We start from the raw sequence: 16,171 nt of genomic DNA, 5'->3' as shown, positions 1-16,171 counted from the left end.
ACCAGAAATAAACCAGGACTAAACCAGATCTAAACCAGAAATAAACCAGGACTAAACCAGGACTAAACCAGATCTAAACCAGAAATAAACCAGGACTAAACCAGGACTAAACCAGAACTAAACTAGAAATAAACCAGGACTAAACTAAGAGTAAACCAGGTCTAAGCCAGATCTAAACCAGAACTAGACTAGGACCAAACAAAACTAAACCAGACCTAAACTAAAGAACTACAGAACTAAACAAAGACTAAACCAGGTCTACACCGGGAATAAACCAGGACTAAATCAAGACTAAACTGGACTTAAACCAGGTATAAACCAGAACCTAACCAGGACTAAACCAGGACAAAGCCAGAACTAAGCAAAGACTAAACCAGGTCTAAACCAGGTCTAAACCAGGTCTAAACCAGGTCTAAACCAGGTCTAAACCAGAACTAAACCAGGATAAAACCAGGACTAAATCAAGCCTAAACCAGGTCTAATCTAGAACTAAACCAGGACTAAACCAGGTCTAAAGCAGGTCTCAACCAGGTCTAAATCAGAAATAAACCAGGTCTAAAGCAGGTCTAAACCAGGACTAAACCAGGTCTAAATCAGGTCTAAACCAGGTTTAAACCAGGTCTAAACCATGTCTAAACCAGGACTAAACCAGGTCTAAACCAGGTCTAAATCAGGTCTAAACCAGGTCTAAACCAGGTCTAAACCAGGTTTAAAGCAGGTCTCACCTCGTTGTTGGACAGCTGGTACCAGGGTTGTTTTCCATAGGTGAAGATTTCCCACAGGACCACTCCTAAACTCCATACGTCGCTCTCTGTGGTGAACTTCCTGTACATGATGCTTTCCGGAGGCATCCAGCGGATCGGCAGCATAGTGTGCCCGCCCACCTGCTCCATGCCAACAGGGACAGGGAGAGAAAACAGGTACGGGTACAGGAGAGAGGGAGACGGGAGAAGACAGGATTAGTATTTGCAGAGACATTCACATTCGGGCTGAACAATTTGGGAAAAATATCTAGCTGTGATTTTTCTGACAAGCATAACAATCAGATTTGCAATTTATTCTTTAAAGTGCCAATATTACGCTATTTTCTGAACTGTTATAATGCTGTTTCCTCATCACAAAAATACCCGGAGTTGTGTTTTGTTTCATTCACACATGTTTAACACACAAATCTTCCATATTTCGACTGAGTTCCACTTTGTGACGTCATGTGGTGATACAGGAAGTGCTTCACTGCGTCGTGTGGATGAAACAAAAATGCAACTCCAGGTGTGTTTTTGATTTGGTAACAGTATAAAAAAGGCTTAACGTTCACAAAAATCCATTTTGTGTAATATAGAACCTTTAATAATAAGCATTTAGTTCAAAGTTCCCATTTTAAACAAAAACTGAAATATGAACTGACAAATGAATACAAGAATCACATATCAGAACATATTTGTACAAATCTAAACTACAGGCTTTTATGCAGAAGGAGACAGGAGATTTTGCTGATTCTGGAGGAAATTATGGAACAAAAACTGCAGCCTTTGTGATTTGCTATTTGCATTAATTCTAATTGCAATTTTGATAGTAATGAGGTGAGACACTGCAGGTACAACTAGGACAAATACACAGAAATCAATCAATCATCAATATTTGTATTTTTAAAGGTGCACTATGTACTGCAATTTATTTTCTGGTGGAATGTGCACCACCAACTTCTCCATGGAGATGTTGCTTTGATTCATATACTCCATAATGCGGCATTAAGTATATCAGCCTTTATGATTTTGGATGTTCCAAGGTCCTGGCTATAAACTCGAGGGGACCGGGCTTTTGCTGTAGTTGGTCCCAGTCTTCTCTTCAGCCCAATCTTTAAGTATTTTTAAATCTTTGTTGAAAACTAATTTGTTTGGACTGGCTGTTAACACAAGCTGAGCAGGACTCTTGTATTGTATTGTTTTATCATGTTTTTGCATGTTTTGTTTTATAAGATTGCACTTTATTTTGCCTTTGTACAGCACTTTGAGCAGCTGCAGTTGTTTTTAAATGCGCTTTACAAATACATTTGACTTAACTTGACTTGAGACAAACTTTACAGGTCAGATCTGTGGAGATGCGACCCAGTTCACTGTACAACACATGTCTTTTTAGCGATAATTTGTAACTGAATTTATAATGCAGTTAATACAGTGGAACATTTCCAGCAAAGCAGTAACATCTATACAACAAGATGGCAGTATATATCTCACTTAAAAAAGTTACATAGTGCACCTTTAATGGAAATTGACTAAAACTTCAAATTTGAAGAACATTTACGTTTGCAGTGTCTCCTCTTCAAACACATTTGACCTGTTGCTCACTAAACTTAAAAAAAAATTGTTGCTATGTAAATATTTGCTATGTTGAATTTAGGAAGACAGAACAAAAACAAAAACATGCAAAGGCACATGCACAAATATTGGATATGATTGGACTGAACTAGTGTGTGTGTGTATAGCGTGGCCTTGTTTAATCCTCACTGAAACCATCTGTCACGTGGAAGTATTTGGGATTCTAGTGCTGATTCCACTATCATTTTCAATTCCTAATAATTTCTTTGGTCATTTTAGCACAAACTAGATATATTTGCAGTTTTCTGATCAAAAAAATCCAGAACAGAGAGTGTGCTGCAATTTCAGGTACTATGTGACATCACACAGGACTGCCCCAAGTACAGCCAGGTGTCTTCTTGATTAGAAACTTCTGGCTGCAGGGGTGGAGTTTGAAGCATGGATACCTGTTAGACCAATCACACTGTTTTTCATTTGTTCAGACCCCGCCCCTCTTCCCCCTCACTCTTTTCTTTAACCTGTACATGTGCTGACCAAATATGTATCCAAACAACAAGTATCAAGTTTGAAATCGTAGTATTTTTACAGATGAGGTAACTGAGCTAAGCCTGAAAAGCAGAGCGCACCTTTTCACTGCAAGACCTCACAATCTCAGAGTAGTTCTATATTCAGCCCATGTCAATATTAGCTTTTGGGCAAACTTTTTAAAGAAAGAAATGAAGTTTTACCAAGCAGCAGAGGACTTAAAGAAGAGATTAGAAAGGGCCAGGAAGATCACAGACTTTTAGACAAACTTTGAGGAAAAAAAACAATCAGAAGATGTGACCAGACCACAGACCAGGGACCACTGTGAGGTCTGAGCACAAAGAGCTGAGCGAGAGCTACAACAGGCGAGTCCCCCTCAAATAACATTACAGTCATGAGCTAGCGAGCATTAGCCTACAGTTTTTCCCTTTGTCGCTCTCACCTTTTCAGTTGTAAATCTAAAACTAAACAGGACCTGAAAATGTGTGGTTTAAATCCATTTTGTTTTTTAGTAGAGTTTGCTAAAGTGTGCATTGTGTCACCATGGTAACTGCTGAACATTTTGCCATAGATACGCATGCAGGACACCCCCAGCATAATGTCACTGCAAAGTATGAATTATGAACCTTTGAAGGCGAGCTTGCACTAAACTTAAGGTAAAATAAGTGATACATTTAGTTCTGAATATTACAAGGATGTTCTTATGCTGTACCAATAGGTTACAATAGTATAATGTTTTGTTGCTTTTATTATTTTTATTACATTGCATTAATTTGCCATCATTTTATTATTATTATTATTATTATTATTATTATTATTATTATTATTATTATTATTATTATTATTATTATTATTATTATTCTCTTTCTCCTACTTTTTCACAAATAATGCACACACTTCCACACACACAGCCTACAGAACACCACACTGGAACAACAGAGCATAAAAATACACACACACTCACTCTCCCACGCTCTCTCTCTCTCTCTGACTGTATCCATATGTCCAATAGGTCCAGAATGTCTCTCGTCCAAATTGTCCCATGGTCACTTTGTCCCAAACTCACATTAATCTCCCAAGTTTCCCATTTTGTCCCAAATCCACCTTGTCCCAACCCCATTGTTTCCAAAGTCCAACACAAATCCTGTCTCTTGTCCATATCTACTGACTGTCCACAGCGCCGCACATTTGTTCTTATAATCCATCGTAAAATTAAAGTCTCTCTCATAATGTCTTCTTAGCATAATTCTACTATAAAGCAAAATAACTATCTAGAGTAGTTATGCACTTAATCCTGTCTTCCCACTGTGCATCTGTAAATAATCCATTTTGCAATTCAAATTTATTTTCTAGAAATCAAAATTAATCTCCCCCATCACTGCGGCACAAGGAGACAGCGTTTATCTGAATTGATCAAGATCTTTACGGTCCCTTATCAATATAACTTTCACTTGTTCCAGAGTGGCTCCATTAAGCTGAATGAAAATTTTGTCCATGTAGGTTTAATCTTGTTGTTTTTCTTCATGATTCAGGCTTCTCAAGCAACGTCAGCCCATTTTCTTGGTTAGATGCTCATTCATATGAACATTGGATACTTATTTCCTTGACGTAGTAGTTCTAGTTTGTCTTGCCTTTTCACAAGAGCACACACAGGATGACGGCAGGTTTGGTTTTGTCCTTTGGTGGAAGAGTGTGGCTCAGGTGTTGTTCGTGTCCAGGTTTATAGATGTACTTTGGTGCTAGGCCATAGAAGCACGACTGAGGGATTACACAGATATAAGGCCACATGGGAATATAAAGGAAAGTACTACCATTTAACGTCCAACTTTGGTCCAAAACAGAATGACGACAACACAACAAAAAGTCCCATAATGCTGCTTTAGTCTCATATGTTGCTATGGGATGTTACACAGTTAGCTTTAGCCCTGCAGACTGGAGCAGACTGCACACACACAGTTTAATAGCTCCAGTGACAGATGCACAGCTCCAGTCTGCAGCTCTGTAAAGGACACTTCCTTAATATTTAATACAGTCTCACTGCAAAACCGCTCCATCTCTCCCACTTTTCACACTATGTTTCATACTGTTTGTTTCTTTTGTGGATGGGCTCTTCTTAGAGCTCTGACAAACTATCTTTCTCTTCCTCACTATCTTTTTCTCTGTTTATCTCGTTCTCTCTCTCTCTCTGTCACACACACATACTTTCTCCTCTCTCTGTCTTTCTCTCTCTCCTCTCTCACTCACTTTTCACTGTCTAGTTTATACTGTTTGTTTCTTTTGTGGATGAGGCCTTCTTAGAACTTTGACAAACTATCTCTCACTCCTTCACTATTTCTCTATGTCTCTCTCTCTTACTCTTTCTCTCTCTCTCTCTCACACACACACACACGCCCCCCCCCCCCCCACACACACACACAAACTCTCTCTCTCGCTCTCACTCTTTCACTCTATATGTTCACTCAAGATGGGACAGGATCTCATTCCTCAAGAAGGCCCAAATTAATTTGTATTTATAAATATTTCCTTGTCTTCTTCTTGTGATCCCCGTCTCGTGTCTCATCCCATGTTGTAAGAATTGTGTCCCATGTTCATGATAGTCCTAATGTAGTCTTGGTTTGGTCCTGTTTTAGTCCTGGTTTGGTCCTGGTTTGATCACGGTTTAAAAGTCATATATTATGCAAAACAGACTCTTGTGCACTTTAAGCCATGTTATAATGTTGTCACATTCACACATGTTTTGAGTAATCCTGCGTGGTTAATGTGTCTACATCTCCAAAGCTCAAAATGCTCTGTTCCACTTTGTGATGTCATGAAATGGTAAGTTAACAGCTCCTTTTACCTTTAGTTCAGTAGAGACTGACAATTCCAGGGCTGAACTGATCCAAATGATTCTAGTGAAGGTGTATGGAGTTTAAAAACACAGTGGAGCACTTCCTGTATTACCTCATGACATCACAAAGTGGGAGAGAGTGTTTTCAGTTTGGGAGCTAAACTCTAAATATGCTGGGTTTGTGTGTTAAACATGTGTGAATGAAACAACACACGTCTCCAGGTCTGTTTGTGATGAGGAAACAACATTATAGCATAGATCAGAAAATAGAGTAATAGAGGCCCTTTAATCCTGATCTGGTCCTGGTTTAGTTCAGGTTTCGACGCAGGTTATTAGCTTGAAAAAGTGTTTAAACAGGTCACTTCGACCTTAATATGTTTGTCTGTGCAGACAGTTCACAGATGTAAGGAGAGGTATATTAATATTCAAGTCCATCAGGGAGAGTGAGTGAGTGCGATGAATAAAACAGAGTGAGTAATGTCTCCAACGCGTCAGAGAGGATAAAAACAGAGACAGGACTGATCACAAACTCACACATGGAGCTTTTTCAACATGTCATTTTACTTTCATATTAAGGTAATGTCTTTAAATATGAATCATCTTGTGTCCATTCTTGGGTTTCAGCTTACTGGTATAGGTGACATTTTAAGGACTTTTCACCATTTAAACAGTGTGGAACCTTCCTGGCTGACTGGGGAATTACACAGATATAATATAAGACCACATATAAAAGAAAGTACTATGATTTAATGTTGAAAATAACATTCTATTGTTTTCTTATAAAGGAGTGCTTTTTAGTATCATTATGGTGTTGCAGTCAGTACTGAGTATATTAAGTCTATACTTGGGTCTCCTTGGAGCCACCTTGGAGTTGTGTCCCCATGGTGCTGGTGCAGGGGCAGGGCTCTGCTACGTGAGCTACTGAGGTCACCCAATCAGAACCTTTTCTTAAAAAAATCAAATGTAAATCATACCTGAATTATACTTTTTGATTATAAGAACGCTCTGCCACATTTGAATGTCTCTTTATATAATAGTGTTGTCATGTTGCTAAAAATTCAACCTTGATACCGATACCACAATGATAATAAAAAACACTCTTAATTCAGATAATAGAATGTGATTTTCAACATTAAATTGTAGTACTTTCTTTTATATTATCATGTGGATTTATATCTGTATAAACCCTCAGTCGTCCAGGTAGGTTCCATAGTGGTCCATGGATAGATTGGCTTGATTACATAACATCTGATTCTCCAGATTTTTACCCTCATTTTGAAATTGAGTCAAAGGGCAGATTACAATCCCATGTAGTTAATTAGCTCTTAAAGGTTCATCATATAACTTTTCTGTAAAAGGCTTGTCTCCATGGCAATGTCATTACTTTGCCTAGATTGTTCCCCCACCAGTATGGTAAAAGGTCATACAATTTTATATAGTGCTTTTCCACCTTCAAGTCACTCAAAGCACTTTACATCAACCACTCACCCATTCACACACCAGTGTACGCACGGACTGACGGGGTTAAGTGTCTTGCCCAACGACACAACAGGATTATTTGTGGGAGCTGGAATCGCACTGTCAAACTGTAGGTCAGTGGGTCACTCAACCAATGATGTTTACATCAAGAGTGGGATTCGAACTACCAACCTTTGGATCAGTGGACAAACACTCAACCAACTAAGCTACTGTCGCCTGTATGGTATTAAAAGTATCTATCTTAAGACAAGGCAAAGTTACAAGTCAGACCTGTGAAGAGGTGATCTCACTGAGTCAAGGCAAACCGGTAGTGGGTGTTGAGTATCTCTAATTACTGGGTCAAAAACTGGCACAAAGTTTAAAGTCTTTTCTGTTGGCACAAACAAACTGAAGTGAATTTAGTTTTTTTCAAATGTAGGCAAAATTGGTGTCATTATTCAATCACAAAGACGTTATTGTTGTCAGCTGAAAAGACTGGAATATTTGAACCAATCCCTAAAAAAATAAAAGTTCATGATTGGTTCCTTTCAACCTCGCCTCTCCCAGAGTTAAATGGGCCCCTGCTCTCCTGCTATAACTCTATATGAGGCGTGTACACATGGCTATTGTCTGCCTGCATCTATATACACTCGTCTAATTACCGAGGCAATGGCAGACATCTCTGTTAAAGCCTGTTTTAAATAAAGAGGAAATGAAAACGAAATTAAAAAAAAGCACCAGCGTACTGACCTCTGGGAAGATATGGTTTCTGTGGCAACTGGACCGCTTCAAAGGCCTGTGGTGTGTGTGGGGGCGGGGCTAGTGTGACTGGCCCCACCTCCTCGTCAGACTGTACCTCAATCGCCCTCGCTGTTGCTATGGAGACGCTGTGACTCTTTCCCACATGGCGCTTTGTGTGGTTCTCCCTCTCTCCGCTGCTGCTTTCAGGCTTACGGATCTGCTAAGGTTTATAAAGCAGCCGGTGGTAAAATAAACGTGTTTGAGGCATTTTAAGGAACCGCATTTGGACGATAATAAGTGTTTGTTGTTGTCGTAGTGTTAATGAATAGGAGAATAAAAGCATTTTTATTCAATTCATCTTTATTCTGGAGACAAGGACAGAGACATTTATATTTTAAAACGACAACCAGACCTAAACGTGTATTGCACTGAATCTTATGTTTGAAAGTGGCATCATTATTTCATTTTCTGGCTTATTCATTTGCAAATAAAACACACTAAAGTTCTCGCACAGCTTGTAAAGTGTTCACTCGTGCAGTAACAAACATCTCGAGGTCACACCGGTCCATCGTGACCTCCTCAAGAGCAACCATAAAGCGTCATTATAAGCCACCTGCAGCCTTTGAGCACCGGCTTTTATTGTAATGAGTCCAGAGGTGCAGTGTACAACAGTGTCAGCACAAGAACCACACTTGTGCGTTAAGAGTATATAAATATCATCACCGTCTACCATATCCGCAGTGATGACATGCCCAGGATATTTCGTTTTAGTTGTAACACTCAACACAACATTACACAGGCATGTCTCTCACTGGCTTGTCCTCTTTGGTCCTACAGATCATGATCATACTCTTGTCTTGGTTGGCGTATATTTAATATCACACTCCACACCATAAGCTGAACAGATGTTGAGTAGCTGCTGTAAACCAAACGGTGCACAGGCTTAAAACGACCAAGTCATCTGCATACATTAAATGATCCAGCCACACAGAAAGTTTGACATGTTTTGAGCTTCATTTAGATACAAATTGAAGAAAACTGTGGACAAAAGTCTTCCCTGTCTGCCATTGGTGACTCTAAATGTCGCAGATACACTGTTTCAACACTTAATCTGCATTGTCTGTTGTCCATAGCAATGAATTTAAATACGCACACTATATTTGGTCTGGAATCGACTTCATAAATCATTTCCAGTGAGTTCACCCTGTCGAATACTTTGGACGCATCTAAAAACGCATAAAAATGGATGAATTCTCCTGTATTTGTCAGTAATGTCACACACACACACATGTATATGCCCAGCAGAGCCTTAAACACAAACAAATTGTCTGTGGATTTAATAAATTGTGAGTCAATAATAATAATGTTACTATTTACAATGCAACTAATGCCATGTTTACAGGTTTCTAAACAGCTCACTGCTAATAGAGTCTGGGAAATGATAAGGTGAGATAAGTGACAAACATTTATTTCTCCTACAGTGAGGAAATTATATTGAACCTGAGACTATTTGGCTAAGAGGCATGAATACAAACCACTGTGTCACTGCATATGGATTACATTTCATCCATCACAATGTGCTTAACTTCCCTGTTTATGTCTTGGGTGAGGTTCAAGTTTTGCACAAATGTGAATGGACTTTAGAACTGGTGTTTTATTGTTCTTGTTCATCTATCATGTGATATTGTGTATTTATTAATTTTAATTTTAATTTTAATTTTAATTTTAATTTTAATTTTAATTTTAATTTTAATTTTAATTTTAATTTTAATTTTAATTTTAATTTTAATTTTTTTGTGAAGCACTTTGGTCACCTGAACTTGTTTTAAATGTGCTATACAAATAAACATAAATTTGGTAGATTACACTGTAGAGGTAAATCCTTCCCAAAACAGGGACAAGACTTGGGGACTCAGGGACAAAACCCTGAACTAAACCAGGACTAAACCTGGGCTAGAACGGGACTAAACTGGGCTCAAACCAGGACTAAAACCAAACCTGCATCAGAATATCATCATATTTACTTAGCTTCTGGTTGCAATTTGAGGGGTAATAGCAAAACCCCTTAAAAACTAGAACAACATGTGAAGTCACAGTCTGTATACAATAGTCTACCTTCTTTCTTTCTCTTTTTTTTTTTCAAACTAAATTAGCCCAGATAATCCCTTCCAAAGCTAAAAAGAACATGTACGATTCCAAAAATATAATCTGATTGTCGTCACAGCTTTTAATGGCGGTAAATGGTAAACGGTCACATTTTTATATCACGCTTTTCCACCTTCAAGACCACCACTCACCCATTCACATGCACATTTACACACACACTCATACACCAGTGCACACAGACACTAGGGGTGAGGTGGGTTAAGTGTCTTGCCCAAGGACACAACAACAGCATTTATCTGAAGGGAGCTGGAATCCTATCGCCAACCTGTGGGTCATTAGACAAACATTAACAACACTAACAAACACTAACAACTACCAATATTTTTTAACAAATCTATCGTGTGAAGTCATGGTACTATTGTTGAAACTCAAGGGTATTGTTTTTCTTGAGACATCATTAGTTTACATCTCAAACCTGCTCAAACAGTTACCCACTATTTAACTCAGCTGCGCTCTGATTGGCTGAAATAATCGCCTTCAAGCTGACTCAGTCCAGTCATTGGTCTAAATGTAGCGTAGTCCCGCCCACGCACGCTCTAAAAACAACCTGTCTCTCCCATCGGTGGCGGATTGTGTAAGAGCCGGATGACGTCACCCTCCCTCTCCCCCCCTCCTTCCTCCCTCCTTCCCTCTCTCCTCTGAGCACCAGTCGGTCCCACGCTTTCTATTTTCTCCACGCAAAAGCAAGCTGTTAAAGGAGGAGAGAGGGAGGAGGAAAGAAAAGGAGAGGAGGAGGAAGTGGAGAAAGAGAGTAAAAGACCAAGAAGAGCGTGGATGAGAGAAAGGAGGGGAGAGAGAATGAGAGAGGGGTGTTTGGGAGGAAGAGACATCGGGGTAGGAGAGGGAGAAGGAGAAGAGGGAGAAAAGAGTGATAAGAGGGGAAAGGACAGAGGACAGGGAAAGGAGAGACAAGGTTGGAGAAGGAGAAGTAAGGAAGGAGGTGTAGAGAAGGGGAGAGTGAGAAGGAGAGAAAAAATAAAAGGAGGGGAAAGGATGAAGAAAAGATGGGGGAAAGGAGAAAGAGGAGAGAAAGAGCAGAAAGTGAGGATGGGTGAAAGGGAGGAGGGAGAAGGGAGAGGAGAAAGAAGAGAGAAGAATGAAAATGGAGGGGAGAGAGAGGAGAGAAGGAGGAGAGAGGACAAAAGGGTATAGGAAGGTGGGAGAGAGGAGAGTAAGAGAGGACAACAGAGATGGAAAGAGAGATGGCTGATGGGGAAAAGAGTAGAGAGAAGAGATAGAGGTGAAGTTAGGAGGAGAAAGAGGAGAGAGGCAGGAGAGTGAGTGAGTTAGAAAAGAGAGAGCGATGAGGAGTCAGTCAGAGAAGATAGTTAAAAGAGAGGGAGTGAGAAGGGGTAGTGCAGGAGGAGTGAGCGATGGGAGATAGGGAAAGGAGAGGTAGAACAATGAGGGAGAAAAAGAGGAGAGGAGGAGAAGAGTGGGAGGAGAAGAGAGTTAAAAGAGAAGGAGAGGTGAGAACAGGAGGAGAGAGGGAGTCAAAGGAAAAGAGAGTTTAAGAGGAGGGAGAAGAGGCCAGGAGAGGAGGAGGAGGAGTGAGGCACGGGAGATGAGGAGAGGAGGGATAGAGAAGAGAGGGAGGGACAGGAAGGAGAGAGGAATGAGAGATGGAGGAAAAGGGTTAAAAAGGGGGGTTGTAGATGGGAGAGGAGAGATAGAATAGTGAGGGGGAAAGAGGGAGGAAGGAGAAAGCAGAGAGGGAGGAGAAGAGATAGAGGAGAGAAGAGAATTAAAAGAAGTGGAGAAGGTGGAGGAGGAGTGAGGGATGGAAGATGGGGAGAGGGGAGATAGAACAGAGGGAGAGATGTGAAGGAGAGGGAGGAAAGAGAGTGAGGAGGGGAGATCGAAAAGTAGAAGGAGGAGTGAGGAAAGGAAATGCGAAAGAGATATAGGAGTGAGTGAGACAGAGAGAGGGGTAGGACAGTGGAGAGAGGGAGGAGGTGAGAGAGAGAGAGAGTGTGGAAGAGTGAGAGAGGAGGGGAGAGGGGGGAAGACAGTTCAAAGAGAGAGGGGTGAGGAGGAGGGGTGAGCGGGGGGAGTAGGCTATATGGCTGATCCTGTATGAGTCATAAGTTTGCCTGACGCAGACACATGACTGATCTCAGCATGTTTCAGCTGCACCCACAAACTCCACCTCTACCACTGCAGGGGAGTTTAGATAAGTTTATTTATTATATTTACGTATTCATAATAGCTACACTTTAGTTAACCTAAGAAAGTACACGTAAAGACCGTTACAACCTTGTCCCTTCATCGAAAAAAACACCACACCTCCACAAATATACATGAGACTGATGCGATTTGCGGTAGATGCATGCTGATTGTGTTGTGATAGCGCTCTGAAGGGGGAATGACTTAGCGTGGGGAGAAAAGGGACGAAGGACTCAGAACTGAAGCTTATTAAACATGTTAATACGCTGGTTCGGGTGAATATAGCACCTAGCTTCATGAGTAGTCGGTGGTGGTTGGTGGAGTAGATGGGGTGCCTTTTGTCAGTGTACCCCAGGGCACAGTTTTAGCACCAGAAAACTTTAAGAGAGATGTGATTGTGCCATCATGATCCCTCAGCTACTTTTTAAGATGTAAACTACTGCAGTTAGCCTCCAATCAAATTAACGCTTTTAAAGATTTTGGCCAATGCTAATGGACTAGCTTCTTACAACAAAGATGGTGGATTTTCCAATAACACGACGTTTAATATCCAAACAAGCATTACCTTACCCAGATCTGTTAAAACTATTACTATAACACTATTTTAAATACTATAGTAAATGCCAAATCACACCATGCAAGTCACATGTTTCAGTACTCTATTACAGACGCCATATTGGGGACTTTTCACACTTCAAAAAATTTTACTGCCATGGCAACAGTCCTAATTTTGAACCACTTTGAAGCCCATGAATTTTACAGTACTACCACCCACCACCATCCTGCACTCCTTTCCTCTTTCTGCCCACTAGTCTTTTTTGTTTTTAGATTACTATCTTAATTCTTTTTCTATTTAAACTTATATATTTTTTCATTTTCAGTGTTACTCTCCCTCTCCTCCCTCTTCCTATAACTTCCTGAACATACTAACTGGTTTTTCGTCTAATTATTTTTGTTTTTCACCCAAAAAAAAGAAACAAAAAAAACCCCAAAAAACAAAAAAACACAGGATAACAACGGTTTTACTGCGTTGCTATGGTGACAGGCTCGGCGCTAAGCTTTACTGAGGTGGTGTGAAAAGGAAGGAGGAAGAGGAGGAGGGAGTGAGAGGAAGAGCAGATAGGAAGAGGAGAAGGGAGAGAGAGAGAAGAGGGAGAGGAGGAGAGAGGGAGGAAGAGGAGGAGAAGGAAGAGGAGAGGAGGAGGAAGATGAGAGGAGGAGGAAGAAGGAGGGAGAGAGAGAGAGGAGAAGGGGGATGGAGAAGGTGAAAGAGGAAGACAGAGGGAGGGAAGGAGTGAGGGAGGAAGAGAATGAGGAGGAAGAGGAGAGGAGGAAAACGAGGGAGAGAGGAAGAGGAGGATGAGCAAAGATAAAGAAGGAGGAAGAAAGAGGAGAAGGGGGATGTAGGAGGTGGAAGAGGAAGAGGGAGGGAGAGGAGGATGAGGAGGTGGAAGAGGAAGAGGGAGGGGGAGGAGGATGAGGAGATGGAAGAGGAAGAGGGAGGGAGAGGAGGAAGAGGAGGGGAGGAAAAAAGGGAGAGGAGGAGGACGGAGAGGAGGGAGGATGAGCAGAAAGGAAGAGGGAGGGAGAGAGAGGAGAAGGGGAGGGGGGATGGAGGAGGTGGAGGAGAAAGAGAGAGGGAGGAAGGGAGGAAGAAGAGGAGGAGGAGGAAGAGGAATGGAGGAAAAAAGGGAGAGAGGAAGAGGAGGATGGAGAGGAGGAGGGAGGATGAGCAGAGATGAAGAGGGAGGGAGAGAGAGGAGAAGGGGGGTGGAGAAGGTGGAAGATGAAGAGAGAGGGAGGGAAGGAGGGAGGAAGAGGAGAGAAAGAGGAGGAGGAGGGAGGGAGGGAGGGAGAGGTGGTGGAGGAGAGAGAGAGGGACAGGAGGAAGGAGAGCGGGGGAGAGGGAGAGAGAGAGGAGGAGGGAGAGAGGGAGAGCTATGGCGTCACACAGAGGCAGTACAAAGCAGTAGAAAACAGCCTTGACTTAGAAGAATACAGATATAGAGCAGTGCATCAGGCTCAATAACATTCTCTTTATTTTCTGACAGTGAAAGTGAAAAAAAAAAAACCTTTGCCAAGTTTAATAGGTCAAGGTGAGAGTCAAAAGATGTGTATTTTGAAATATCAAAACAGGAATTCGACAAACACAATTTCTACCAAAGTTTTTCTATCTCCACAGACTCCCATTAATCTTGTTCATTATATCCTTCAAACTGATATCAAACTGACCAAAGACTCAGATTAAAAGCACACTATGTAACTTTTCTGTTTTTTTAAATGGGGATGTTATTGTGTTTCCTGTGATATTCCACAGCATGTAATTAAACTACTATTTTATCTGGCATTGATTCAATCACATGAGTTTTATGCTATGAGTTTTAGTTTCATGTTTTTCGCTAACAAAAGCGAAAAACATGCTCACCTACTGTGAGCTGACTCGCCTCTTTCCAGATCTGACCTGTAACCTGACCTGTCTCCATGAAGATAGCCAAATGGAAGCGTTCCAGGCAAAGCAATAATATCTCTATAATAGCAATCAGATGGTAAGCCCACCAATGGAAAAGTGACAATGTGCATCTTTAATTGTATCAGGGATGAGAATATAAATGACGGCTTGCACAAAATGCCTGCCTCATAATAGTTTTCGGACACCATTTGGATCATTATTTTTCCTTCTGTTATATTAATAATGTAGTAAAAGTATCAGTACTCTTACTTGAGTATTGTATTGTCCCCGGGGGTCCTGTGGGGCCCTGTGGGGGCCTGTGGGGTCCATGCTCATGCAGGGTGCAGTGAGAGGAGCTCTGGGTCCCATGCACGGGAGGGGGAGGGGCCATAGAATAAAGAGTGTGACACATACACCTACCCTGTAGTAGTCAGTGCTGTACACATCCCGGGACATGCCAAAGTCCCCGATCTTCACCAGGAGGTTCTCCCCGACCAGGCAGTTTCTGAGAGGAGCACAGAAGAGGAGAAGACCCTTCAGGAGATGTACTTACACTGGTTCATGCATGTTTGTGTAATCCTGTATTTTCACCAAAAAGAATATCACCACAGGAATGAGATCACCCAGCCCCACCTCCCCATATCCCCGCCCACTGCTCTATTATTCAAACATGTACAAAAAAGGTGTCTTTCTACATTGAAAAGGCAATGATCCTTGTCACTTCTGAGGTTTAAATTGCAAATCCATTGTAAACTGTTTTGGCAGGTTACACTGAACAAAATGTAAAGTACTGATCTACATGTGATACTTTATTGCTAAGTATTAAAGTATAACATGTCTCCCTATCTACTAATAACTAAATACATAAAATGTATAACCATAACCATCATTGTGTATGTACTTCTAGCGTTATACAAATGGTTCATTTGTATGGATAGTTTTGTCTGGTCATGTGACTGTGACCTGCTCTCTGGTGCCTCACCTGGTGGCCAGGTCACGGTGCACAAAGTGCTGGGAGGCCAGGTAGACCATCCCTGAGGCGATCTGCTGAGCGATGTGTAACATCTGAGACTGAGTGAGCTCCACAGGTCGGGTGGTACCTCCTTCTGCCATCAGCACAGCATCTGGGCCGTGAGACCTGGAGACAGAGAGGACAGGCAGAGTTATGACTTTATCTACATCTCCCACATGTTAGTGCCATGAACCATCTCACACTCTGAGGACCTCAGGGACAGGCCTCCCGCTGGTCCCAGAGTCAGGACTAAACATGGGGAATAAGTGTTTCACTTTTATGCAGCTAAAACCTGGAACAGTCTTCCTGAAGATGTGAGACAGGCCTCTACTTGGACAATGTTTAAATCCAGGCTCCAGGCAGTTCTGTTTATTTGTGCATATGACTGAAAGGATTTATTCTGCTTCTCATTTTATGATTATTTGTGTTGTATTTATGTTTTGATTTGTTGCATTGTGATTTTAATGCCTTTCTTAATCTGTAAAAGAACTTTTAATTACTTTGAGTAC

The 16,171-nt window shown here is 41.3% G+C and overlaps 2 protein-coding genes across 2 annotated transcripts in view; both read right to left on the bottom strand.

Moving 5' to 3' along the window:
* The window catches only part of ntrk2a (neurotrophic tyrosine kinase, receptor, type 2a), a 137,277-nt gene that overhangs the window by 5,936 nt on the left and 115,170 nt on the right, over positions 1 to 16,171 (bottom strand). The window contains exons 17-19 of the mRNA XM_055224516.1: positions 15,633 to 15,788; positions 15,071 to 15,155; positions 726 to 884 (exon numbers count right to left, since the gene is read on the bottom strand). Coding sequence (XP_055080491.1) covers positions 726 to 884; positions 15,071 to 15,155; positions 15,633 to 15,788 — 400 coding nt within the window. The remainder of the gene's footprint in view (positions 1 to 725; positions 885 to 15,070; positions 15,156 to 15,632; positions 15,789 to 16,171) is intronic.
* The window catches only part of hnrnpk (heterogeneous nuclear ribonucleoprotein K), a 222,739-nt gene that overhangs the window by 135,758 nt on the left and 70,810 nt on the right, over positions 1 to 16,171 (bottom strand). The window lies entirely within an intron of this gene.

The sequence above is a fragment of the Periophthalmus magnuspinnatus genome, chromosome 9 (assembly GCF_009829125.3).
Source record: "Periophthalmus magnuspinnatus isolate fPerMag1 chromosome 9, fPerMag1.2.pri, whole genome shotgun sequence".
Lineage (NCBI taxonomy): Eukaryota > Metazoa > Chordata > Actinopteri > Gobiiformes > Gobiidae > Periophthalmus > Periophthalmus magnuspinnatus.
The sequence above is the reverse complement of the archived record's forward strand: the minus strand, read 5'-3'. Positions and strand labels throughout refer to the sequence as shown.